Source organism: Seriola aureovittata, chromosome 13 (genome assembly GCF_021018895.1).
Source record: "Seriola aureovittata isolate HTS-2021-v1 ecotype China chromosome 13, ASM2101889v1, whole genome shotgun sequence".
In the NCBI taxonomy this organism is placed as follows: Eukaryota; Metazoa; Chordata; class Actinopteri; order Carangiformes; family Carangidae; genus Seriola; species Seriola aureovittata.
The window spans coordinates 19043739-19070310 of NC_079376.1; the positions used below are offsets into that span (position 1 = coordinate 19043739).

General features: G+C 39.1%; 2 protein-coding genes across 4 annotated transcripts in view; both read left to right on the forward strand.

The window, feature by feature from the left end:
- Positions 1-483: 483 nt before the first annotated feature.
- Positions 484-5324, forward strand: sdsl (serine dehydratase-like). Of its 2 annotated transcripts, XM_056392908.1 has the most exons (10): positions 484-635; positions 1334-1496; positions 1666-1702; positions 1815-1954; positions 2059-2147; positions 2246-2479; positions 2580-2710; positions 2961-3047; positions 3260-3385; positions 3892-5324. In XM_056392908.1, the coding sequence occupies exons 2-9, from the start codon at positions 1350-1352 to the stop codon at positions 3361-3363; spliced, it is 969 nt and encodes a 322-aa protein (XP_056248883.1). In that variant the 5' UTR covers positions 484-635; positions 1334-1349; the 3' UTR covers positions 3364-3385; positions 3892-5324. The 2 variants fall into 2 exon arrangements, with proteins under 2 accessions (XP_056248883.1, XP_056248882.1); XM_056392907.1 differs by having other exon boundaries at positions 3260-5324.
- Positions 5325-9710: 4386 nt separating this feature from the next.
- The window catches only part of syt14a (synaptotagmin XIVa), a 41894-nt gene continuing 25032 nt past the window's right edge, over positions 9711-26572 (forward strand). Inside the window, exon 1 of one of the 2 annotated variants that reach the window (XM_056392905.1) lies at positions 9711-10085. In XM_056392905.1, coding sequence (XP_056248880.1) covers positions 10073-10085 — 13 coding nt within the window. In that variant the 5' untranslated portion in view covers positions 9711-10072. The remainder of the gene's footprint in view (positions 10086-26572) is intronic. The other variant, XM_056392903.1, reaches the window with a different exon arrangement.

A 26572-nucleotide genomic window follows, 5' to 3' on the forward strand; every position in this document is an offset into this window, starting at 1 on the left:
ATATGTCTGAAACTGTAATGTGATTTAAAATATGTCTTATAATAATAATAATGAAAATAACAATAATGATTATGTAGTGTTTTCATTGTTAAACATTTAAAGTAAAGTTGAAAATATATATATATTCTGGAGCAGTTGTATAAAGTATACCAATACTAAAGAGTAGAAATTCTCTGTATTTGACTCCATATATCATTAGAATGTATAGTGACAAATATATAGAATGGCCCATTTCAGAATAAATGAATATTATATTGTTAGATTTTATTATTGTTGAATTAATGTGTGCATCAGTTTAATGTTGCAGTTGGTAAAGGTGGGGCTAATTTTGGTTACTTCACACACTACTAGTTAGCTTTTAAATTTCCCCCCATGATCAATAAAGTCTTATAAAAATGCATCATTATTTACAATCACTGCATTCATACTAGTGGGTTTAAAGGTAAGGAAATCCCGTAGCACGCTTATTTTGAAAGTGGAAACCGGAAGTGGTCGCATTTGGCTTTCCACAGATGGCTAACCGGCTACAGCATGTAGCACAACAAGGAATGTTTTATAAATGTGGTGCTGCATTAAAGCTCCCAGCTTATCACCTGACGGTCTGAGGCTCCTTCAACGAGACATTTAATCCAAACGTAAGTCAGTATTTATTAGACAAATGACGTACAGTGTACCATGGTGATGTGCGTCATTACAGTTGTTTACAGTGGAATATGTCACATTTTCTCTACGTCACCTCACGTTTTGTGATCCTGTGTGCTCGCTGCATCACTTTACACTGGTTGTTGTTGTCAAACCAACCTGTAGCAAACTTTTATTGCAGGACAAAGGCTGTTGAGAACACCTCAAGCCAATGAAGACTAAGAAACTAAAAAAGTATATCAAAATATTACTGAAATATACGTTAACGTTTAAAACTTAAAACGCCAGTTATGATATTTTCTTACTCATCGGTAATGTATCAGAAACTACAACTTCATCTGCTACTTCATACTGACATATTCCCAGTTAAAGCTGCAGGGTTCATGTCCAGCTCCAGTTGACTTTAAAGTGTTGTTGCTACTGCTAACATTAAAATCTACTACATGTCAGATGAACATGGCAATATTCTGGAAATAATATTATTTTGTGTCCATGTCTATGTGCACATCACTTGCATGGCACATAATGAGACCAGGTAAAACAATGAGGACTTTGATTCCAATTTATAACATGCATTTACAGTTTTTGTCTTGTGAACCACCACAAACAACCTTGCTGTCACAAAATATCCAACATCCTTTGATAGACACATTGACATTAACAGCTTTCTAACTTATTGTTTGCCATTCAGTGACATTATTTGCACCATGGCGGAGCATTTCCACCTGAACACACCGCTGCTGGAGAGTGTCAACATGTCCAAACGGGCGGGAACCACCGTGTATTTAAAGATGGAGAATTCACAGCCCTCTGGCTCCTTCAAGATCCGGGGCATTGGACACCTCTGCCAGCAGGTAGGCCTTTTTCCTACAGGTTCGTCATATCAGACAATGACTGATTCATGTGTTAATTAAAGGCCAATATTGATGGACTGTGTTGTAGATTTCAGCTGATTATACAAAGGTTGTTGGGGAAGGAGAGACAGTCATTTGCCCTTTGTCATTTCATTGCTCTGCTTTGCAGCTCGCCAGACAGTCTAAAGGAGTTGTCTGCTCTTCAGGTGACGTCTCTACTGTTACACAGCATGTTGACACATAATGCACAATACAATAAAAGCAATAGGACTAATAGTTTTACTCTAATATAATAACATAGTATGGCCTTTTTCTTAGGTGGTAATGCAGGTATGGCTGCAGCCTATGTAGCCAGAAAAATGGGTGTACCAGCCACCATCATAGTTCCCTCCTCTTCTCCTCAGATGGTCATTCGTAAGCTTCACGATCAGGGTGCTGCAGTCAAGATTATAGGGAAGGTACCGTATAATAACATAAAAGTAATCATATCTAAGTGATCTCTTTGTGGCACAGATGCCAGTTAAGAATCATGTTTTTCATTTTGGAATTATTTTGTTCGTAGGTTTGGGATGATGCCAACGCAGAAGCTCTCAGACTGGCAGAAACTGAAGGACTCACCTACGTCCCTCCATTTGATCACCCGCTGCTATGGTAGGAACATTCATCACAATTAAAGAGTCCAGTTTCTGCAATAAAGTGTAAAACTAAACACTACATTACTTCTGCACTCTCTCCACACACACCACCAGGCAGGGCCACGCCAGTATGATCTCAGAAGTGGCAGCCTCTCTGGGTCCCAGTGTGAAGCCTGGAGCTGTGGTGGTGTCTGTGGGTGGAGGAGGTCTCCTGTGCGGAGTCATCCAGGGCTTGAAGGATGTAGGCTGGACGGATGTACCGATTGTCGCCATGGAGACAGTGGGGGCAGACTGTTTTAACGCTGCGGTTAAGGCAGGGAGGGTGGTCACTTTGGATGACATCACCAGGTTAGAAGTTAAAAGAGTTCAAATGCTCCGTGCAGTAAAAAGATTAAATACACGCAGTTTAACTTCTCCCTCATCTCTGGCTCCATCTGTCTTCTCACAGTGAGGCTAAATGTCTCGGAGCAAAGACTGTTTGCAAGCAGGCCTTTGAATACAGCCGGTGCAGCGAGCTGACGATCATCTCTGAACTGGTGACTGACCAGCAGGCTCTGCATGCTGTCGAGACATTCCTCGGTTAGTGTGTGTGTTTTTTCAAATGTCTCTAATGACTTGTGAACATGTTATTTAAGGAAAGTTGAAGAAACACTCTTCAGCTTTTTTTCATCTTCATTGCAATATGATTTTTTTTTTTTTTTGTTCATATTGTGCAGCCCTATTCATCACTACCCAAAAGCCTTTACAATGAACCAGGCTTCATGTTGGCTTTGCCTTTGTTTTACTTCAACTCAGTGTGTGTTTGTGTGTGTGTGGGTGTTGTTACTAGATGAGGAGCGTGCGTTGGTGGAGATGGCATGTGGAGCAGCACTAGCAGCTGTCTACAGTGGACTTATACGCAGATTACAGGATGAAGGTGACTACTCTCAAGTCATTGTCTTGCTGAACATTCATAACCGTGCTTCTGTTCTGTATGCACTGAAACGAATCGCATGATTACCTCCTCTTGTCACAGGTGATACTAAAAATTTCCTCTCACCTTGACATTCTTACTGTACAGAGGAACTCCCTTCTGATGAGGGAAAATCTAATGTTGGGGCTCATCTTTGTTGTACCTCTTCCTCTCAGGTCGCCTGCCCGCTCTCCTAGGCCCCCTGCTGGTGATCGTGTGCGGTGGCAGCAGCGTCGACATGCAACAGCTGACCAACCTCAAAAACAAACTACGGACTTAAGCTGCTGAATGTGTGCTAGCAGGTTTGTGTGTATGGGTACATAGCAACTAATGTATTTCTATGCGATCAGGGTTTCAACAGCAGAAAAGTTATTGCAGCAATTCAGAGAATGTTCCCTTGAACACTGCAGTGTCATTTCTAAGTTAGTACTAAGTAAACTGCAATTAAGGTTCACAGAAAACTGAGTCCATTTCTGCCGTTATAAATTATTAGATTACATCTTGATGTGAACATGTTGAACACAAGCTCACTTGGATGTCATTGTTCAGTTACAAGCTTTCCCCACATGGTGGTGTTGTAGTTCACTGTTGAAATACACTGGCCAGCCACAGAGTGTGAGTCAGATACAGAAAGCTGAACAGATATTTTTGTTGACGAGATTTAATTATTATTAACTATTATGTAATTATTATACTTCAGCGCAGCACTGACAGTCTGAGCCACAACAAAACTTCTCTTACATTTCATATTAATTTAAAGACACTACAAATATCTGTGTGTTTGACTCTTTCCTTGATCTTTTTGTAGAAAACACTTGAAACCCTGGACTCTTTTTTCAACGCAGAACACAACAGCCTTTTACTGTAATACTGGTACATGTCATTTTCACCTACACATTAAATTTAGTAGCTCAGTCAAGTTGTGTTACGTGTAGGAAGCTATTACTATGGAAACAGCTCCTCACTGTTCAGCCTGCATCAGTGAAGAGAGTTGAGTTTATCAACCTGTTGATGGGCTTTGCCTTGGTAGCTCTCAGAGTATGGACCAAAATGGACCCCTTCACTCTCTACACACTTTATTACAGATTTAATTTTAAATGGATACATTTTTTGCCCATCCATCTACACCCAACAACCCCAAATGTGAAAACATGTTTTTAGAAATTTTTACACATTTAATAAAAATCAAAAATTGGTATCTCTCAATAACAAAAGTATTCAGACCCTTAATTCAAGACTTTGTAGAAGCCCCTTTGGCAGCAATAACATCTTCAAGTCTTCTTGGCTGAATGTCTACAAGCTCTGCACACCTGAACTAGGGCGGATTCCATGCAGATCCTCTCAAACTCCATCGGACTGGATGGAAGGCGCATGTAAATCTTCAGGCCACTCCACAGATGCTTTATTGGGTTTAAGTCTGGGGTTTGGCTGCTTCACTTACTGACAGTCAGAGACTTGTCCCCAAAGCTGCTCTAGCTTTGTCCTGGTATGCTTCGGGTCATTGTCGTGCTGAAAGGCGAACTGTCGCCTGAGCCTCAGGTTGCATGCACTCTGGAGCAGATTTTCTTCAAGGACCTCTCTGTATCATCCTTCCCTCAGTTCTGTCCAGTTCGCTTGTCCTTGCCGCCACAATTTCTCCATTCAAGTTTTAGAAACATCTCAAGGATGATTAAAGAAAAGAGGATCCACCTGACCACAATTTGGAGTGACATAGCAAAGTGTCTGAATTCTTTTGTAAATGAGACATTTCAAACAGGAATGAAAATAACTCTATAACCTTGTGGGGGTGAAGCTTGAAGTTCTTTGTGATGATGATGATGCTGATGAAGGCTGACGCTGTAGTGCAGGTTTACAATAGGCGTTTGGTTGCCATACCATGTAATTTATGTATTTGGTACAAGATAATTAATGTAAACACCATCAGAATTATCTTTTGTGGTGACCCGGTGGCTCACCTGGCAGAGTGCGTACCATGGAGGCTTAGTCATAACCGCAGTGGCCTGGGTTCAATGTCATCCCCTCTCTGTCATCCCCTCTCTCTCTCTTCCTGACTTTCCTGTCTCTCTCTCCCTATCGCTATCGGAATAAACGCAAAAAATAACTTAAAAAAGAGAAAACTCTTTTGATTGTACTTGCTGTTTTCAATAGGTTGATAGTGGCTTTTATTGTCACTCAACACATGGACTTCAAGTCAGGCCAGTTGGCAGTATCTTAACTGCAAATAAACTAAACTTAAATTCATTTTTCAGCCTCTGCATCACTTTTTTTATTTTTTGCACCATAGCATACAAAAAACTATCTCACCAGTCGCTTCCAGTTGTTCTAATGTGTTTTCCCATCACTTTCAAGGTCACTATAAGATCAAAGGTCTCACATAATTCATCATAAAAAATATAAAATCTGCTCAATGCACTGATACCTTGCTCGCTTATGGATCCCAACACACAACTTTTTGACCTCATTGATTTTGTTGGTTCAGTGATTCTGCACTGAAGTGTTTGCCTTGACGAATCACAGCACAGTTGGTATTCAAGTCCAGCTCTTGTAGTATATACAGCGAGTGTAAGAAATATTAAGGAGCTTGAAATCTATCACCCCATATATGGTATAGTCATCATGAATATATTTTCCACAAATTAGTTACACAGCCCTGAGTGTGTTATGTCCTCCGTTTGACATCTACATAGTGCTTGTTGCTAAACATCCTCAAATGCTTAGGGTGAATAAAATTAATCTAAACAAGGTGATAGAAGTCAGTTTTGAAACACCCTTTAATTCTGTTTCTAGTGTGTGGTGAAAAACGCACTGTATAGTTAGACCTGCTCCGCTGAATAACCAATTTTCCCAGCGGCACCATAACAGCAGTAGACTGATGAAGTGGGTAACTCCCAGGAGCACAGGCGGCGTTCACACTACAAGGTCACACACACACACGGACCGGACATGACTGTGTTGTAAATGCTGCTCTCTCTCTCTCATGTCGTTCTGTGACACAACAGCGTCTCAGTCCAGATATGAGAGTCGAAATGGATTCTCCGTCATCTGATCACCTGTATTGATAGGAGGTAGATGTTTACATCATGAGCGATTATCTGTGCTGTTCTTAAATGACTGAACAGTCGTCTAAAGCATTCACCTGTTCAGATGAGTCTCGCTGACCCACAGCTGTGCTCCCTCCTCTGGTGAGTGTGATTTGGGCAGCCTGCAGAGACGGAAGCTAATGGAGGTGCCAGCCATTTCTATGACAACAGGAAGGAGCTGCTTTGATGAGCCCGGCAGAGGGCATTTGAGCAGAGCTGCAGCTAAAAATAGGACAAAGTAAATAAGAATGAATGGGGAAGAGACAGAGGGGGAAACAGTGCACGTCTGTGTTTATGTGTTTGGGGATGCATGTCTATATGTACATGCATTGTTTACATGCATGTTTTACTATTTACAGCCAAAATGCTATTGCCAGCTTTTTGTACTGAGCCAATTTGTGACCAATTTGGTGTCTGTCCATTGAAATTTTGTATAGCATCTTCAACTTTAGAGAGCTAACATTTTTGGTTATTTGCTCTTTTTCATTTGTAAATTTACTTGATGTGCAGAAGTGGATTTGAATGTGGACTAAACTGCTAGTTAAGTGAGATTTGGCTAATGGTGTAAAGGTGTAAACATAGGTTATCTAAATTTTTAACAGGCCCAGTTAACTTTCATTAAGAAAGTTATGAAGGCATCAGTTGCATTTCAATTAATAGATGATTCTCCTGGCCTACCTATCAGACTGAAATGATTGATATAAAGCAATCTGAGCATAAAATACTGAGAATGAAACAGGGGATATAGAGTTTAAAGATGTCTTAATGGTTGTGTTTATCCAATAATTTATATTTATCCTTTATAAAGAATTTGTTGGATGATCATGATGAAAAGAAAAAGATGCCTCAGTTAATGGGAAAATTGATATGACTGTCTATCATCAACAGTACGATGTTTATAGTTAGTTTTAGAAGTCTTTACTTAACTAAGCTTATCAGTCTCACTGTTTGCAGCATGTCATGTGCACAAATATCAGACACCTTCATGTTGCACTAATAAGGAGAGGAAATTATGGAGGATACAGCCAAAAGCATAATGATTTCCTCTGCCCTCACTGAGCAATGTGCAGCTTTGATCAGCCATGACATCTTTTTATTAGAGTGCTTTCATGTTAGGTAATGCTATTTGAACTTCATCTCGGTTTATATTACAAGTTTTTTTTTCAGATCTGTGCCTCATGTACATATCAGCCTCTTTCATATCTATCTTTCAGTGCATCACAAAGTAGACAATCCCACTTTAAATGCACAACAGCTCTGTTGGACTGAAAATGAGGTTTCTAAAATTAGAAAGGGAACAGAATGAGGATGCAGAGGTAGTGTGTTACAAATGGCTCAATTGGGTAACATTTGCTCATGTTTTTGACGGAATCACAAGGTAGAGCACAGCAGCTGCTGTATGTATCCATGGCAACCTGATGACGGCATTGGAGTATAAATTGAATCTGAAAATTAAACTTAATGGGTTTTTATAATTCTATTGCAACAACAGGTTCTTATTAACATCCATACAATGCAGCAGCTGCATGTTTTCAGAGGCTGAAAAAAGGCACTGAAATATATTGTACATTAGAGTGTATGTTGATATTTTGGGCCCTCAGTTGAGAGATGAACATAAGAAGACAACAGTATTTTTCTGACTTACAAAGACTGCAATAGCAGGATAAGCTTAATTACATTCTGGTTAGATAGAGATGAATGAAGGTTTAATGAAGCATCAGGAAATGGGGTGACTTTAGCAACACGGACCGGTTCAAATCAGACTAGAATAAATACAGAGTACTGAGGCAATAATTAAAAGATAACTTGCAGGTTATAAGTTGTGTTTGTGATTTATCATTAATATTAAAAAGCAGGTTCAAGCAGGACAAAGGTAAAACCGCTTCCACAGTTGTCACACCAAGCTTTTTTCCCTAAGTAGGAGTGTGCAGCTTGTAGGATTGAATTTACAATAAAAAGCAAATAAGATTTGAATATATTCTCCAACTTTATAATATGTTCTCCACAGCTGCTATACACCCCACTTATCAGATATTCTCATTAGGGATGATGCCCGCTGCCTGCTATATAAATATTTAATTCCAGTTCTGTATTTAATAGCCTATCTGACCTTTAAGATCCACATTGCATAAAAGCAAAACACCATTAGACACTTTTACAATCACAGATTCCGTCATTTTGTGTTGTTTAGTACAATGTTGAGTACATTGTGATGATATGTGTGTTTTTCATCAAAGGCCGCTGTTTGGATATACAGGCTAACTGTTGAAAAGTAGTTTCTGTGTTGCACTCTGCTGTATTTTGGCGACCATCAGTGTTGAAATTTATATCTGCAACTTCTGTGATGGATTTCCGCCTGTATGCCTGATGACTGTCAGCGAGGCGAGTGTAGGAAGAGGCTCTTGTTCCTTGGTTCTGCGGGGCTGACACAAACGCTTGCTGCTGATTGTCAGAGTGAGTAGCAGTCGGTTCCCAGGAATCAGAGCCCTGCTGGTTTCTTTTTCCAGCCATCAGCAATCAGGGGATGATTAACAGCTTAACAGGCAGTGGGTGAGCTAGCAGCACTGAGTCATTTGAAGCGGAACTGAGAGCCACTGCTAAAGAGAACTGAACATTTCCCTCAAGTACACGTTTTGACCAGGTACCTGCAGTATCATAAGAAAAAGATACAACAAAATAATGTCTCCAGAAAGGCTAAACTAAGTTGCATTAAACTCAGGACAAATAACATTAATCGGGTTAAATCTTTAAGCAAAGGTCCCTGTTTTCTATAGATATCTCAAAAGTAAATTTCTGCTAAAGTACATTTTTAAACTGTAGTAAGTACATTATCATCTAACACAGCTCAATAACTTAGCTGGCCTAAATTAACTTTTTGGTTAGCTATACATTTTTATAGGTAGGCTATTAGCATCTAACACATCCTAGTTTTGCTGGCTAAACTAAAGAAACTTACATTAGTAAGATCATGACTGAGGATTTTGTAATCAATTAATGACAAGGAAGATGCCTTGTGTTTAGGGTATATAAGTTGATTTAGGTTAATTATTAAGGTGTGATAGAATCCAATTAGTATATTAATATGTTATCTAATATTCTTATTTGATAATGTATAGCATTAGCATATAAACATCTATAGCTTGGCCTAATTAAATTAACTTTTGGGTTAGCTAAAATATATTATTAACTGAATTATATTCTATGCGGTCACCATTATTAAGCTGTATTACCATCTAATACAGTTTAATGAAGCTTTAGCTGAATTAAATTGTCTTTTGATTTGGCTCTAATAAAATTAGCATCTATGATATTAAGCTGTTTTACCATCTAATACAGGTTAATGACGTAGCTTAGCTGAAATAATTTAACTTTGGGGTTACTAAACTAAATTACTAAACTGTATTAGCACCTAATAGAGTTTAATCATGTATTTTAACTTAATTAAATTATCTTTTGGGTTGACTATATTACAATTAACATCTATATCAAGCTGTTTTAGCATCTAATACGGTTTAATAATTAATTTTATCTGGAATAAATTAACTTTTGGGTTGCTAAAATACATTATTAAACTGTATTAGCATCTGATATAGTTTAACAATGTATCTTAGCTGAATTAAAAATCCTTTTGGGTTGCTAAACTCCATTATAAAGCTTTATCAGATGGAAATAGTGTGTGGAATATTTTGCTGAGCTCTAAAAGTGCTGTGTTCAGCCTGAGTTGCATGTTTTCTCTTCGCTGTAAATTATAGATTAGATATGTGCACAGAAGTTGTTTCAGACAGTCAGCTTCCTCCGCGGTGTCTCATGGACTGTACCACACCGTGAGCCTCCCCCTTCCCTCACCCTTGGAGTGGGCCGCTCCCCCTTCTTCACCGCCCGCGTTGGTTGAAGCCAAAACAGAACATCATGGCGATTGATGGTAAGTAGGCCAATAACGTCTCTCCTTTCCGTGTAATTAACTTCAGCTTGAAATAATACATGTCATAGGTGGATTCTTGACGAGAGAAAGTGAAAATGATTTCAGGAGAATGGCGCTTTCTTTGCCTGGAATCAGTGAAAGTTTTTGTTTTTCATTTCTTTAAAGCGGTGATTTTCCTTCGCTGTGTGAGAGTAGAGGAGACAGTGTTGAAGCGGCGTTTGCTCAGTGTGTTTCGAACAGTGGTGCTGAAAGGACAGCTCCGCTATTTAAACTGCATGACATTTCCTGAAACGGAGAGAGGCTGAAACCGTGTGTTTGCTGTGCTCGTTGTGTTGTGTTCATATATTGGCTGGTCGATAATGTAGCCTCGCTGCATGTCGGTACTTTACAACTTGGATTAAAGAAAGCAAACCTCAGACAGACTGGGGTTTAAGGTTTTCTGTCAGTGGGTGCAATGGTGAAGGCAGAGTGCCATTTAGTGCCAAGTTTTCAGACCAGTTTCAATCTGTGGTTTTATTTATTTTATTTGCTTCAAGTCGCACCGTGCCCAGAGGTGTGCATTCACTCCTCACTTCTCTCTGCTTATGTAACTTCACAGGTTGTAAGCAGCTTTGCTGCTTAGTTTATCAGTTTGAACATCATAATGCTTGCAGCAGTGGAATACATTGCTTCAAATGTCACTGGAAAGAGGACATTATAGCTTAATGGTAAATTACCTGTTTTAATAATAGAGAGTGGTGGCCTTTTCTCTTCACTCAGAATGAAAAGCTGTGCTTTGGAAAAATTCCACCCACTTGTAGGGAATATCATAGCTTTAGTTGATTTAGATAAAGAGTGAAATATCACACACAGACACACACACACACACACACATATCTGAGTAGCTTCAAATGTCTTCTGTTCTAACACAAATGCCACCATAAAGTGTCTTCGAGGGGAACTTTTTTATTTATCTGTAGTTTTCATTTCAATAGTTAATATTGCTTTCATGAGCAATGCATGTGATGAATGAACACTCAATGTAAGAGACACTGATTGATGATGACCATAAGGTGAAACATGGAAATATGGATCCACACTAGAATGTAATGTAAATATATGTATACATTGTTTTCATATGTTTTTTTTTTGTTTGTTTTTTAATATCGTTTCCCCAAAATAAATCATTGTCAGTGCTACAGTTAATATGTTGTACATAACAGGGTGGAAAATGTTGAGTTTACACTGAGTTCCATTTGTTCCCATTTGCTTTTCACTGTAGTATTAATGTATGCTGTGGTTCTTGATATGAGTTTTAGGGTTTTATTTATAAGTGTGCAGTAGAGAAGTGATAAGAAGTAAGTGAAGAGAGAGCGAGAGATGGAGAATGACATACGGTACAAAGAAATTTCCCAGCCATGAATGCTGAAATCACAGTATATGGTATGTGTCGGAACCACTACAGGCCAGTAGCATGCCCCAAACCTGTGAAAGTTTAAGGTCTTCACCAGTCTTTGGAGGAATGGAGAACAAATGTAGGCCAGGAGGAATGCAGGACGCCAGGGTTCACCTCTAGAAAACAGCACAGTGATGTGAACTCTCCTGGTCTTTCTGTAAACTAGGCAAATAGATCATCCAACAACCCAGGGCCTCTGGGATTTGCTAATCATACCTAACAATGCAGAATTAAGAAATGCATTGTATCATCAAGTGTATGGATCTGGAAAAGTGAACCGTCAGTCACACCTGTAGTTTGATGTGTTTAGTGCGAAGAGTGATACATTTTTGTGGTGTATCATTTAACACAATTCAGAAGTGATTCAGGACTTGATAACAGTCACATGGACTAATCCGAAACTTGTTCATGGGAAAGCTTTGCCTTCATTTGACATTTCATGATTGGAGGGGAAAAGGACTTTTTGTCTTTTTTTCCACATGTTAGGGAAAAGGACATGAAGAAGCACTGAACAGGAACATCTTTTAACCACAAGTACATGTTTTATATATTCCTCAGTTCAGGCTTTGACCATTAATAATCCAAAACTAAAGGAGGAAATGTTCTGAAGTCTACAAATACCACAAGCTTACATCATAAGAGGCAACTTTTTACCCCTGAGCTGCCACATCTCCACCTCCTTCAGTTTCATATTGCTTATCCCACCCCACCCACTGACCTCAACTTCCTACTACATTAGTCAGCAAAGTGCTGTTTCCTGAAAGGCCATGATTATAGCAGCCCCTGTCAGCGATATTTCACCGCAGCTAGTTGGCTCTGCTGAGATTTATACAGCAGCTGTGGGGCTGACCGACACCTGCAGCATCCAGAGGCCGGGCTGTCAACACCAGTGGGAGGCTGGTGTTTCTGTCTGTACTTGTGATGTTAGGTTGGATGAGCATCAGGAGGTGTCACAAAAAACAGGAACAAGTTCAGCCTGACATTTTAGTGACAAGAGTTAATGTAGCTGTTATGATGTGTAAGTGACTCTGCGTGAATTTAAAAGGTGCTATTATTTAGAGTGCACTTTGTCGGCTCATTTAAAGTTCACACGCATGCGAGAACTGCACAACCCCAGTGCAAGTTTTCTGTGCCGACACTAACTGAAGAAAATGGAAAAAACAAATTAAATACAAACTGCTGCACAAAGCATAGAGCAGCTTCAACCTAAAGATTTGATTTTTACTTTTTTCATCATTGATTAAAATGCCAATTATTATTTCTATTAATCTGTTAATTTTTTAAAGTACAAAATATAAAGAAACAGTGAAAAAAATGGCCATCGCAACTTCTTAGAGCCCATATACAATTCACTATTAAATATGACAAAGAAAAGCAGTAAATTCTCACATAGGAGAGGCAAGAGCTGGAAAATATTTCACATTTCTGCTTGAAAACTGACTGAAACAATTAATCGGTCATTGAAATAGTTCACTGACTAATCATTTCAGCTGCAAAGCTGATATACATGAGAGGGAGATAAAAGAAGGAAACATGATCAAAAACAGCCTGTTAAAAATGTCAAATGGTATTACAGCCATTAGGTTGAAATTAAAATATAATTTGTGACTCACAATTTTTCAGCTCTCATGATGCCTCAAAGCAAAGCCGCAGATATGTAGAGACTTTATTAACATATTCACAGATGTGTGATTAAGTCTTTTTTTTATTTATTTATTTATTTAGTTTTTTTTTTTTTGCTCATTTAGATTGTGACTATGACTCACCATCTCTTAACTACCATTAGCACAGTGTGTTGCTTTAAATACCAAATATCAGAGCTCTTTAAGCTTGTTAATTGGATATACCCAGCAGGCTCTCTGTGAAGAGATCACTGACTGACTTAACTAATCTTGTTCACACAAAAGCTTTTTTTTTTGTTAATTAAGTGACTGCTATAGAGATTGAAAGATCAAACTTTTAGAAGTGCTGTAAAAACACATTCTAATTTGTTTACTTGACAAAAATTTAGATTTTCTTGTACAAATGTTATCTCATCGAGGCTCCACTGCTCAGCCTCCGGTCAGAGCTCAATGCATCAGCTCCTGTCACCAGCTGTAGACAGATTGACGGCCAACTGTAATGGATTTCACATATCCTGCTTCTGCACAGTTGTCTGGCCTGCAGACCGAAAAGCAGCCCAGCTTGCGCAATTGGTATTCTCAGTATGTGTGGTGTATATGAAGCCTTGTCGAGTCCTGAGTTGGAGCCAAGTACAGAGTAGGCAGACCCGGGGGTGTTGAGCAGTGGAAATATTATGTGTTAGAATTACAGCAACAGGGAAGCTCTGCATGCTGACATTTTGACAGTATCTTCCAAATCTCGCTGAAATTCCTGCCAGGTCATTTCTTTGTGCCTTTTTCAACCACGTTAGGTAAATCCTATGAAGAAATTCTTACATGTAGATCACAGATGTTGTTTGACCTGATAGAAAACAAACAAAAACAAACAGTATATGGTTTCCATGCCCTCCTTCTCCCTGCCCGTTTGCCTTTGAGAGCAAGAAACAGGATATGAGGTGATAATAGCCGATATGTCTTCAGACCATTTGTGCTAATGAGAGCTGTGAGAGAGTTTAGCTGGAGTAGAGCAATAGATTACTTTCAAAATAAAACTGTTTCCTGTCACGTCCCATAAATCAAAGAGGAGATTTCATATGAGCTAAAAGGCAGGGAAGAGGCTGCCGGTCTTTACGGCAAAGGTCTTGATTATTTATGATGGTTAGAATTAAAGCTGCTTTAATCAATATTCTTTTACAGTATATTAGCAATGGAAGAAATTATTTAACATAATGTAAAAACTGTTGCATATAGTAAAAAACCAAACAAGAATTATCTTCTGACTGCAGTTATTTCAATATGCATTTAGTTAAGCATATTAAAGCTGCAACAATCAATATGTATAATATTCATAAACAATGGATAGATGGCTATTTGTAGTGTAAAAAGTTGTGTAAAAATAGTTCATATTATGCAGACATTATGACCAGCCCTGTCGTTAGTGTAGTTCTACAAAGCATTTTAGCGTCTCAGCTAATTGTTTTGGTTTTTTGTGTTTACAGTTTCACCCTCACAGCTCTCATCACTTGTTTCTAGCAGCAAGCAGGTTTTCATTGAAAAAGCTCTGATTGTCCACTGTTTGCTACCTGCCCAGCACCAAACAACTAGCTCATTCTTACATTGATTAAGAACAGGAGTATGTGACTTGCGTACATGCTGTCCTGTTGAATTGCGGACGCTGACCTCATTCTTTTGTGATGTTTTAGACTGTTCTCTTCAGTAGTATCTGTTTTGTTAATGTTCCTCGTGGATCACTCCCAGAACATTTTCGTTCAGGACCTGAGAGGTTTGATCTGTGGAGAGTCTGATGAGCGTGTAGTTCTTACAGCATGTGACTTTACTCTGGATACACAAATACAAACGCTCAGGCTGTGCTATTAACCCATGGGCGAAGATGGATTGCACACCCAAAGCACTGACTCATCATCAGCATTGTTTTCACTGTGTATTAGATTTTTCTGTCGTCTCAGGGATTGTTGTCTGGTTGAGACAAGGCAAGGGATTTGTCACTTCGTGCGGTTTAATTATTGATCACCTCTCCAGTTGACACGTGGCCGAATAATCTAACAATTATTGTGATGTAGTTTTTCGCAGTAGAAAGTTGCAGATATATGACAAAGAGATTTGTGTTTGATTTGGAATTGACAGATTTGCTGGAAGAAAAAAGTTAAAATTATCATTTCTAATGCGTTTTTTTTCTGTTATTACCGTTGTCTGTTAGCTTGTTTGCAGGCTCAAGATTCACAGTGTTTGTGAAATGAATATTCTGACTCTAAATTGGGAATATGTGGCTTTGTCAGTTCTAAAAATAAGGTATCATCTGCACTACTTTGGAAGTGTGCTTTCCATTGCCCTGGGCTATGGATAGCTCTGTTAATATGGAGCAGTGGTTATCTGTGACTTCACACAGTTCTCAGGTTCCTCATAAGAAAAACCGAGTGCAACAGTAACTGTTGTACAGATGTAGTCTGCTGCTTTATGAACTTACAGCTGAACTGTCAGGTAAACTGGCTAATCTTTGACATGCCGTATCCTCCACCAGCTAATTGGCTTAGCCGCAGCTTATTCTGAAGTCGCTCTCCTCGTGCCTTTCATTATGAGAACACCAACATGTTTCATGAACAACCTGATGTAGCAGAAACCCTCCCCCTGCAAGTTTCAATAAAGAGGCTGAGCGATTTTCATGTAAAGGGCAGCTGACAAGCAGTCTGCCTCATAAATCAATTACTGCTATTGCTGAGAGGATATGAAGTAACCTAATAAATAGAATAACACAAACTGGCTATCTGTCATTGTTTTACTGATGATAATGAGGACCACTCAACTTTTACCTGAAGTTCACTAAGTCCACTCAAGTAAAAATTGTTTCTGCATGCATTTATTTTATAATTTTAAAGCTGCACTTATCAATATTTTTATATCAATAAGGAGCCAAATGACTATGTGTAATGTAAAAAGGGGCGTCTGCATAGCTCTGCAGATCTCGTCAGTTCAAATGTTTTGATTCTGTCTTATCAACCTAGTTTCCAGCAGCAGCAGGGGGTTTGTTTCACAGAGAAATGTGTAATACACCCACTCTACGCAATCGGTGCAGCAAAAAACAGCATACTGTTAGTGACTAGCTAGTGAATACGGTTTAGCAGCTAGCATCTAGAAAAAACAGATATTTTCCCTAGAAGTTGTTGAAGACCAAAACAGAGGTGAAAGCAGAGTGAATATTAGACTTAAATTTGTCAGGTGACCAGAAGCAAGGACAGTGTTGACAACAACAACTTTATTTGGGGCTGTACAATTAATCGAAATATAATCAAAATTGCAATATGTCCAATTGCAATATCCAGATTGCAGGAGCTGAAATTTTTTTTGATAAAGGTAAAATGTGTCACAACATTGTGCACTGTTAGCACAATAAGCGCAGTGTTGCTATCGAGATGCCCCGGCCGACAAATCATATTCTCCAGGTGTAAAAGAGCGTGTGTCATGTTAGGTTAACAGCTTGTCCTGTTGCCCCAGGTGACCAAAAAAATCCATAGATCCTGCATTAAAGTTTGAGGAATAGTTCTAAATTTTGGGAAATGTGCTCATTCACTTTCTTACAGAGAGTTAGCGGGTTGATACCAATCTCATGTCTGTATAGTAAATATGACGCTACTGACAGTAGCTTGTTAGGTTAGTTTAGCATAAAGACCGGACACAGGCTTTAACTAGTCTGGCTGGCATTATGGGGGCGAGTAGCCCTCATAATGTGACATTGAGTATAACGATGGCTGTAGCAGCAGCTAATTGTTTCCTTCTGTTTCCAATCTTCGTACCAGGCTAAGCTAATCAGCTGCTTGTGGTAGCATCATGATGGCTGTATGAGCATTAGAGTGGTATTGATCCTCTCATCTAACTCTCAGCAAAAAGCAGCACTAGTGAATTTCCCAAACTGCCAAACTTTAATCTTAAAAACCTTTTCTATGTAGCACAGGTTTGAAACTTAATGGGGTCAACACCACAAGTTTGTTTCCCTGAGCTCCTTTGTGTCATAGCACATTCTCTCCACTGGCCTCAAACAACCAAATATCTCTGTCAGGTCAATTTCCTCAGCTTAACTTTCTGTGTCACGGCCCCAGTCCATCCCTCTCTCCTGAACCCAGACGTGTTGGCCTCAGCAGCCTGATTAGAGGGGGCAGGTAGAGGAGATTCCTTAAAGAAACTGGGACAAACCCTAAAAATGCTGCTAGCCTGGCCCCAGACGTCTGGATGAGGGAAGACAGTGACTCGATTTAGTTTGCAGAAGTGAGCCTCCTGGTGAAGCAGAGGGTGAGAAACAAGAACTCAGAAACTGCACGTATTGATCACAGCTTAGGCTTCAAATTGATTTCTCTCAGACTCAAGGGGAGATCACGTGACTGTCTCCACGTACTGTCAACGTTTTATAAGCCTGTACTGTCTCCTCAGTGTTTTCTCAAAAGAATCACAGGTAGACACGAAGGGCACTTAAACGCTAAGTTATGAGTTTGTCAGAAACTGAAAAGACAGTTTGAGATAACATGCCTGTCTGATTATTTCATCACAGTGAGTGTGGTATATATTAGCCGCCTTGTTTGGCTGTAATATGAGGCAGATTTTTTCAGGCTGATCTTGTCGATTTTCCTTCGGAGGCTTTAAAGCAGCTCATTTGTCAGCGAGGCCATTTGTTTGACATCAACATGTCTGGGAGTTTGCTGAGTAATCAGGCTCTCTAACTTCATAAAGTCGTGCACAATTAGGGCTGCAACCAACAATTATTTACATTATCAGTTAATGAGCAGATTGCTTTCTCGATTAATCAGTTAGTTGCCAATTAATATTCTTTCCATCGACTAATGGTGATTAAAATTTGGAGCTTAGGACTGTTTCTTGTGCATATTTACATGATTAATCTGTCCTTATGTTGTTGCACTGACGATAGGTTTGGATTCATTAGCTGTTGTGTGACTCGTGATCCAGATGATGGTAATCAGGTACAAGACTGAGGAAAATATGTGGCATTGTGTGTGTTTTGTCTTGGACAACACTGCGTGTGAAACATTTACCTCCCTACTATGTTTGGAGGGAGTCCATGCAAAGATCGAGTAGATCATATTTTGAAGAAACTTGCTGCCTACATTAATCTATTAATGAGTATTAATTGGCAGTGTGTTCACATTAGTTTTTCCCATGTGTTGTTGACAAGTACGAGTTAATGCCTTAATTTGCTTATTTTATGGTGTAATGGTGTTTTCATATATTTAGGTAATTAAGGTGAAACATCAGGGAATGAAAATGCTGTGTGTTTTAAATTAAATTTTGTTGCAAGTCCAATGACGGTGATAAAAACGCTTTCTGTTTTGAATAGTACAATACAGTGGTAAGAAATGGCATCCTTGATAACAAAGGCTACATAAAAAAATGTGAGCACTGGTTTAAGGAGCTTCTATTTGTGAAATATTTTAAAGATAGTAGTAGTTTTGCAGAATGTAGTTCGATATGAGCAACCAGCACCATGTACCTTATTCAAGAGCACATGTAAGAAAATGTTATTTTTTGACAAGTGTGGTGTGTGGTGAGTGAAAGAGGAGTGAAGGAGCTTCCTCCCACACGCAGCTGCTGTATCGATCTGCTGGACAACAGCAACAACGGCTCCTGGTTTGGCAAGAAAGGTTTTTCCGACTGTCTTGTCATGTAGTGGAAGAACATGAGACTCATACACAGACACTGGTGTGGGTCTGACTGAGGTTTGTGTTTACTTGAACCTTTGATATTTTTTAACATTTTTCCTGTGACCATGATTAAACCAAATGAGAATATGGGCTCTTTGGGCAAATATTGATTTATCTGTTCATTGTTTTTTAGTGCATAATATGTCTAAAACACACAAAAACAAACAAAAAAAGCCCATCATTGAACAGGATTTTTTTGTCTAAACCACAAAAATATTCCATCCATTATCATAGAAGACTTTATCTCAAGTGTTGTTGAAGACAGCTTAAAGTCATGCTTTTACATTCATAACATTTTACAATAACTGGTTGTGTTTAAACGCAGACAGAAATATATAGATATGTGACTTTTGAAGAAGACAGTCCATTAGTATGCACTGTGTGCATTTTATGAAAATAACTTGCTCTTTCACATTTCAGGCAGGCACTCAGCTGGCCACCAACATCATTAAACGTTACCAGGACATGCGGTTAAATATATTTTGTAATGCCAGGTACTAAAATTCAACGTCAGGACAGTTTGATGCAGAATACTGACGACAACTGACATTGATATTTTGACTTGTGTTGCTACACAAAACAAAAACCATGTCGACGGCATGTTGGCATGTAAAATACCAACATTCGTCTGGTAAACATCATGATGTCAGTTAACCAACATCAGGTTTTGACTACAACTCGATTTTCATTTCCAACCAAAATGTAATGTCTGTCCCACATTAGACTCAGATTCTTTACTGGGCGTGACTCAATTACCAATAATCTTCGTCTTGTTTTCTGGATGCATTGTATGAAATTAATTTTATTTCAGAATATTTACAGGTGGTAAGACAATCTTTATTTCTGATATTTTAATGTGGGTTTTTTTTGCTGCCAATTAAACTTGAACCTGATAACAGATGTATCAGATAAATCAGAAATCAGGTTTGACTCCAGGTATTTTTCTGTTAACAGACCTGTGAAATGTTCATTTCTTCAGCCACCAACTCACTGATTCCATTACAGATGTGTAAATATTTCAGAAATTCCAACATTAGCTTGATATGAGAAATGAGGAATGAGGCGAAGGTCATGTGCCGGTATGACCATGACCTTCACACCACAGTTAAGCCATTTGTTTCATTGCTGTCGGCTTTTTGCAGCTTTAGTTCAGAATCTGACAAGTGTCACAGTTGAAGGCAGCCGGAGCTATTTGAAAGCTCAACCTGTAGGCAGATCCCAGAGGCTGCAGCAGAGCTCAGAGACTGAGAGGCCTCCTCAAGTGTGAGTAATAGTCCTGAATTACAGTCGGTCTGGAAGCCTGTCTGGTGAGGAAAGCCACGGTGAACTCTTTGTTAAGCCCTCTTCGTCCAAGATATATCTACCTCACAGTGTTGTGGTGAACGCTCACACCCCTGCAGCTGCCAGCCAGCGGTTCCACTGAGCTGACACAGTGTTTGATAAGATTCAGAGTGACAGAGGACCTCAGTGAGGACACGCTGGTAGAGATGTGGCTTCCTTACTGGAAACTGTTGATGCTGCTGTATCCAAACTCAATCTTAGCTGAGAAAGTGGCGCTGTGAGACTTTGATGGTCCCCTGACTTTTCCTCTAGCGCCACCATGAAGTCCACAGTCATGGCGTTCACTCACGTCCCTACAAGAGTTTGACATGAAGACTGGTAAGACACTGGTGTTTTGTCAGTAGAGATATTCTGCTTTCTTGCATTGAAAAGAAGGTGCAGGTTCAAACCGCATCGCCATGCTGGTTTGAGAGACAATCAGTCATATGAAAGTAAATGGACTCTTACAATAAGACAAATAAAGCCTTTTCCTCCCAAACTCCCTTTAGATGAGACAGCAGTAGGACACAACACTTACCTCTGCTGGCAGAGTGGCCATTTACAGAAAACTCAATTCAGACCTCAAATGTGCCTTTAGTGTATCCCACTGCAAAGAACTACTTTGAGAACTGGGGGGAGTGATTTCTTGCTAGAAACACACATAGAGTAAAGACTTGGAGTCCCGAATCCATGTTGCAGATTTATACATCCACCTTAAATCTAATTTAGAATGTGGGCTATCTTAAAATCAGCATAGAGACATCAAATATTCATCAAATACAACATTTTCCTTTCAGTCCAGAAGACCTGGAGTTAATTTGGTAATTAGGCCACTCAGTTCTCTTAATGAGTCTCAGAATATTCAGAGCTGTTTTAAAGCACTTTGAGATCTCTCCAGAATTCAGCCATGTGTCATCAAATCAAACAGTGATGATACAAGAGTGCGTAGATGTTGCCAAGAAATTGCACCAGGATTAGAAGACACACACCCTTCACATTCAGAATTTGCTCACGCATGAGGATCACTGAACTGTACCGGCTTTAAAACAATGCTTTCCAGAGTCAGATCACACACTGACATCCCTTTCCCCATCCCTCTCCCCACTGGGTTTTAGCAAACCTAGTGAGTTGCATTCAAATGGCATCTGAGGATGCTGTAAAACATCTCAAGTCTTTATCTCTGCCGCCTGGTGCAGCTCCTAACAGCGATAAGCAAAATCAGCAAACTGTGACAGAAAGATACACAATCAAAGACACGAGATTTTATCACGCTGTGGGTTTTCCAAATGTCAGATGCTGCACATTGACTGTCACAATGTTCAGTAAATGTTCTGGTTCAGAGGGGGACTCAGCCGAAATAAATGCCATTTTCATACACTTTCATACTTTATTTTGTTGTAAGAAAAGATCTGGAACAGCTGCATATTTCAGATTGTGTTAAATGTTTTTGGTTTCATCCGGCCAATATTTCAAGGACAATTTTCAAATTCACAGTGAAGGACCACATCACTTGTGGGGATGAATGAGCGTCAGGGATGAAAGGATGAAAGTTTGAGGACAATTTGATGAATGGAAGGTCAAGTAGCGGTGGGCGAGTGAATGGAAGCTTGTGGGTTATGAATCCAGTGGGGAACTAAAAAGTAGTTGAACATTTTGTGAAAACTTTCTTGCCAAGAGTTAGATGAGAGGATCAGTATCACTCAGATACAGTATCCACTAAATATGAAGCAGCAACCAGCAGCTGCTTAGCTTAGCTTAGCACAAATACTTGAAGCAGAGGGAAACAGCAAATCCTTTCTTCACTTTTGCTTTTTGTCTGTGAAAGAGGAAGGTTCTCTGTAAAGAAATTCATAGGAAGTTAAGACCAAGAGTATGTGCTATATAAAAAAAATTAATCAAAGTTGAGGTTTGAGGTGTTATGTGCACCTAAACAGGCCAAGATACTAACACAGGATTTACAGGGAACACATCAAAGGTCCCATATTATATAAAGTCTATAAAATCTAGGTTTTTAACACATAATGCTAACTGCTTATCGGAGTATTCGTGGCTCTGAGTTTCCAGCCTTCCCATGCTCCTCTGCCCACAGAATCACATAAATCAAGCTGAGTACAGACACCTGTCCTCAGCTGCTGTTAAAACACTTGGGAACATTATGTGGGCAGTTAGAGCAGATAAATACCTAAAGCTTTTTACTTACTGTCCATTAGTGCCTTGCTGAGGCTTAAGAGAAGAAAACGCAATTAAACTCCATGTCACTGCCATCTAAGTCAGTCATCATGTGCAGGCTGTTTGAATAAGTATTAAATGTTTGCACTGCTGGAAATGAGACAGTAAGAGACCAGCTTGTACACCCACATCAGGCTGTCATCATCCAGTCTCTGTCAGTGTCTTCTATCTGTGTTAATCCTGTCCTTTTTTGGAAATGTGTCTAAATGTAAAAACATATTTAAATGTGTTTCCATGATGTTTTGTCTGCCCTCCATCACGGCGTGGCTCATTGAAACTGCATTGTCTTTCCAGGTGGCGAGCGTAACTGTGGAGTACATGAGCTGATCTGCGTCAGAAAAGGTAGGGCAGATCAGAGCTCTGGGAGGTCGGCTTTGACTCCGCACTGCACCTCCCACTCCACCCTCCTCATCAGCATTTATCACCGTTAAAGTGTCATTGTTAAAACCCCTTGTCCTTGTTCTCCTGCTCCACTGTCGCGCTGCCGTCACTGTTGTCGGACTGTGCTGTTCGAGCTCACTGCTCCTGTTGATTGTTTTTATAGAACTATCTAAAACATTGAAAATGTTGAAATGAACTTCAGAAGAATTACATTTCTGACACATTCTCACAAGTCAGACCAAGTGTAAGAAACATTTTTGCATATACACGTATTTGTCTTCCTGTCTGCGCTGTGGCCAGGGATATTGAGGCTACTTCAGTGCCTTCAACAAAAGTTAGTGCTTAAATAAGTTAATAAGCTTAGTTCTTTTGGACATTACAACTTTTATAGGATCAGACTACAGAACAGTTTTTTCCTGGTATTTGCTAACCAAGTCACCAATACACTATGTGTTACAGTTTACCCTGTATGGTAAGATTTTAGATTACAGCCAGCAAGTAACACTATGGATATTTTCTACATATTAGGTACCAATTAAATACTTACTGGGTAACTATGGACAGCGGGTAAGATCATTTACTTAAAGTAAAAGTACTAATACAACTACAAATAAAAGTCTTGCATTCAAAATCCTACTTTAGCAAATGGAAAGAAATATTATCAGTGAAACATACTTAAAGTATGAAAAATGTCCCCTGTAAGTGTTAAATTAGTATAAATTAAATAATTAGATTATTAGATCATTAATACCGATGCACCAATGTATAAGTAACAGTTCACTGGTAAGGTGGAGAGAGTTTAAACTAGTAACTCCAGCAGACTTTGATTTTTATTTAAGAGGTCACAGGCCAAAAGGTTGTAGATCTGCAGCTGTTCTTGACGTTACAGCTGTAACTGCTGATCTGTGTTCTAGGTTTTGATTGAGTTTATATTGGACCTCTAAGCTACATTACCCAGAATTTTATTATAATTTTAAAAACATACATATACTCATAGCTATATCTAAGAGATACACCTTTTGTCTCAGGCTATGCCTAATATTTTTATTCCCAAGCAACAACAATGCACACTGTGTTAAAAATAAAAAAGCATCCTATATGATATTTTTAATTCCATATTTAACTCTGTATTTCAGTTTCCCCAGTTTTATAATTTTTTGTCTTACCCAATAAATATATCACTGTATATTGTGTGTATCACTCTAATTATTGAATAAAGTAAGACCTGTGTACTTAAGACCAAAGGACACAGTTTTATAGTTATTTTCCTCAGTATGTATTTTATTGATCCCCTAAATATGCAAAATAATTACAGTTGAATTTGCATACTGTAATCGAAAGTGTTACCCAGAACATTAGAGCAAACAACAACAAAAATAGTGCCATACTTCTGTTGCATTACTGCATTACTTTGTGGATATACAGTTTAGTAAAAATAGCTAAGAATTAATTTACATAAGAAGATCTCTGTGTTTGTGTCATTTTAATGAAATAATTTGCAAATTTCCATGTTTTACTTCTCGTTATGAGTGAGTAGACATGATTCGTTTTTGATGTGTGTGCAGATATAAAAGGTCGTGATGATCCTGCAACTGCTAAGAGTAACAAAAACAAGCTTTTAACAAATGGAATAATTATAATTTTGCATACTCTGTACTTAGTGCTCCTCTGCCGTGTCACTCTGGATGGAAATGAGACTCTTTCAAACCAAAAAACAAAGTGCTCAAGTGGATTCAGAGGGTGCTTAACAGTGAGCCAGCTGAATGGTCTGGTTGTATAAGTGTGTGTGTGTGTGTGTGTGTGTGTGTGTGTGTGTGTGTGTGTGTGTGTGTGTGTATGTGTGTTTGTGTGTTAAATAATTTGGGTTATCCCATTTGTTTTTGTGATTGTTGAAGATTGATTCCAGAGGTGTGTGTGTGTATGTGTGTGTGGGTGTGTGTGTGTGTGTGTGTGTGTTGAGACCACACAGTGGGTATTGTGCTTCGGAGCATTGTCTGAACATGTGTGGGAGTGTGTATGGGAGTGCTGGTGAGAGTGCTTATGCGCTGTCTGTGGAGTGTGTGGGTGTCTTTGTGGTTTTGAGATGATTTTGTGCTTTTTGACATTCAACATGGCAACTGTTACCATGTGGACAAAATGCAACAAGGACAATGGAGATGTGCAACAATGAACGCAATGAACAAGCTTAATAAATGCCAAGGATATCTGACTTTACATTATTGTTTGATGTGCAGTTGGTAGGTGGGGATCATATACGCTAAACCTAAACATTACAACTTGAGGAATCTAGTGTTATCATCCACCCATCTATTTTTTTAGCCATATACCTGAGTCGGGTTGCCATGGCAACAGGGTCAGCTGAGCAGTCCTGATGTCCTTTTTCCCCAGCAACGTCCTCTTGTTCCTCACAGGGGATCTCTATGTGTTCCCAGGCATTGTGGGAAATGTAGTTCTTCCAATGTGTCGCATCAGAAATCCCGACAGCTGAGTCAGGACACTGGCTCTCACTGTCAAACAAATCAGGCTGTCAGGCTTTTTGTCCTTGGTTATCTTGATCATGATGATAAAATTATAAACAGACGCTTTAGTGGTTCCAGCTAAAGATGTACAGTATATTTGCAGCCACATTACAGACCAACTACCTGTCTGTCACCTCTGTTACAAGTTGTTTTCAGAATCTTGAATCATTTATTAAGTGAACACCACAATCCAAAATAACTCCTCTGTTTCTAAAACTGAGTGTCTCATCTAAGTCAAGTCAATGATTGTGCTCCCTGAAAATTAAACTGAATTCCTCTTCATCTTTATTTTGAAGCAAATGGTAACTTTATTTAATACTGTCAGATTGTCCTCTTTATCCATCGTCTTTCAAAATCTTTAAGCAGTTTCCCTTTATGAAAGAATTAAATGTTTGCACTTTTATTTCCATTGCATATACCTGATTTGTTCTTCTAAGCTTTTGGTCCAACAGATGTTTCTCATAGCAGGAAAAATATTTATAACAGACAGTTTGTGAAGGCCACAGACACAGTTTTGTCATTTTTTTCACACGTTCAGATTCTTTCTAGATGTAAGTTGAAGATGAGTCTCTCGTTCCTTTTGCTCACTTTACTGTTATATCATAATTATCATAATCGCGAGGGAAGAATGTAAAGCCTGCAGGGTGTGGGAGTTTATCTTTACATGGTGTATGGTTCCCATCTTATCCTCAAATCCACTCTGAACACCGACTCTAACAAAGGTTTGTGCTTCACTTTATGATCATTATGAAGTTTCTTCCTTACATTACTGGTCTCTGTGCTTCTTGTATAACAAAGTCTTTTATTGTTTAATCTTGGTGTGAGTCATCGCTCGGTCCCCCACACATTATCTAAGGGCTATTTTCAGTATTTTAGTGGAACATGGTTGATTTGGTGCAGTCAGTCAAACAGGAAAATGAGAGATGGTGATAGACGTCCTATACCACGCAGCACCTACACAGCACCAGAGATCCCTGTAGCAGCACTCAACATGTGCAGTGTGGTGAGGAGATTAAAAGAGAGGAATGAGAAGAGAGGAATACTGAATATAGAGTTTGTTTGTAGAATAAAATATATATATGTTATAGTCTTAAGTTAGGCAGTCCAAAGTAAAGAGAGTAAATGTCTGTGGATTTCTGTGATTCAATCTTCTTTTCCCTGTTTGAGCCAGTTTGGGGAATTATACAGAGCAGGATCCCGCTCCATCTGTGCTGTGAATAATTCAGTCAACAGTGAGAAGCTGATACAGTGTGAGCAGACAGGCATTCCCATGAGATAA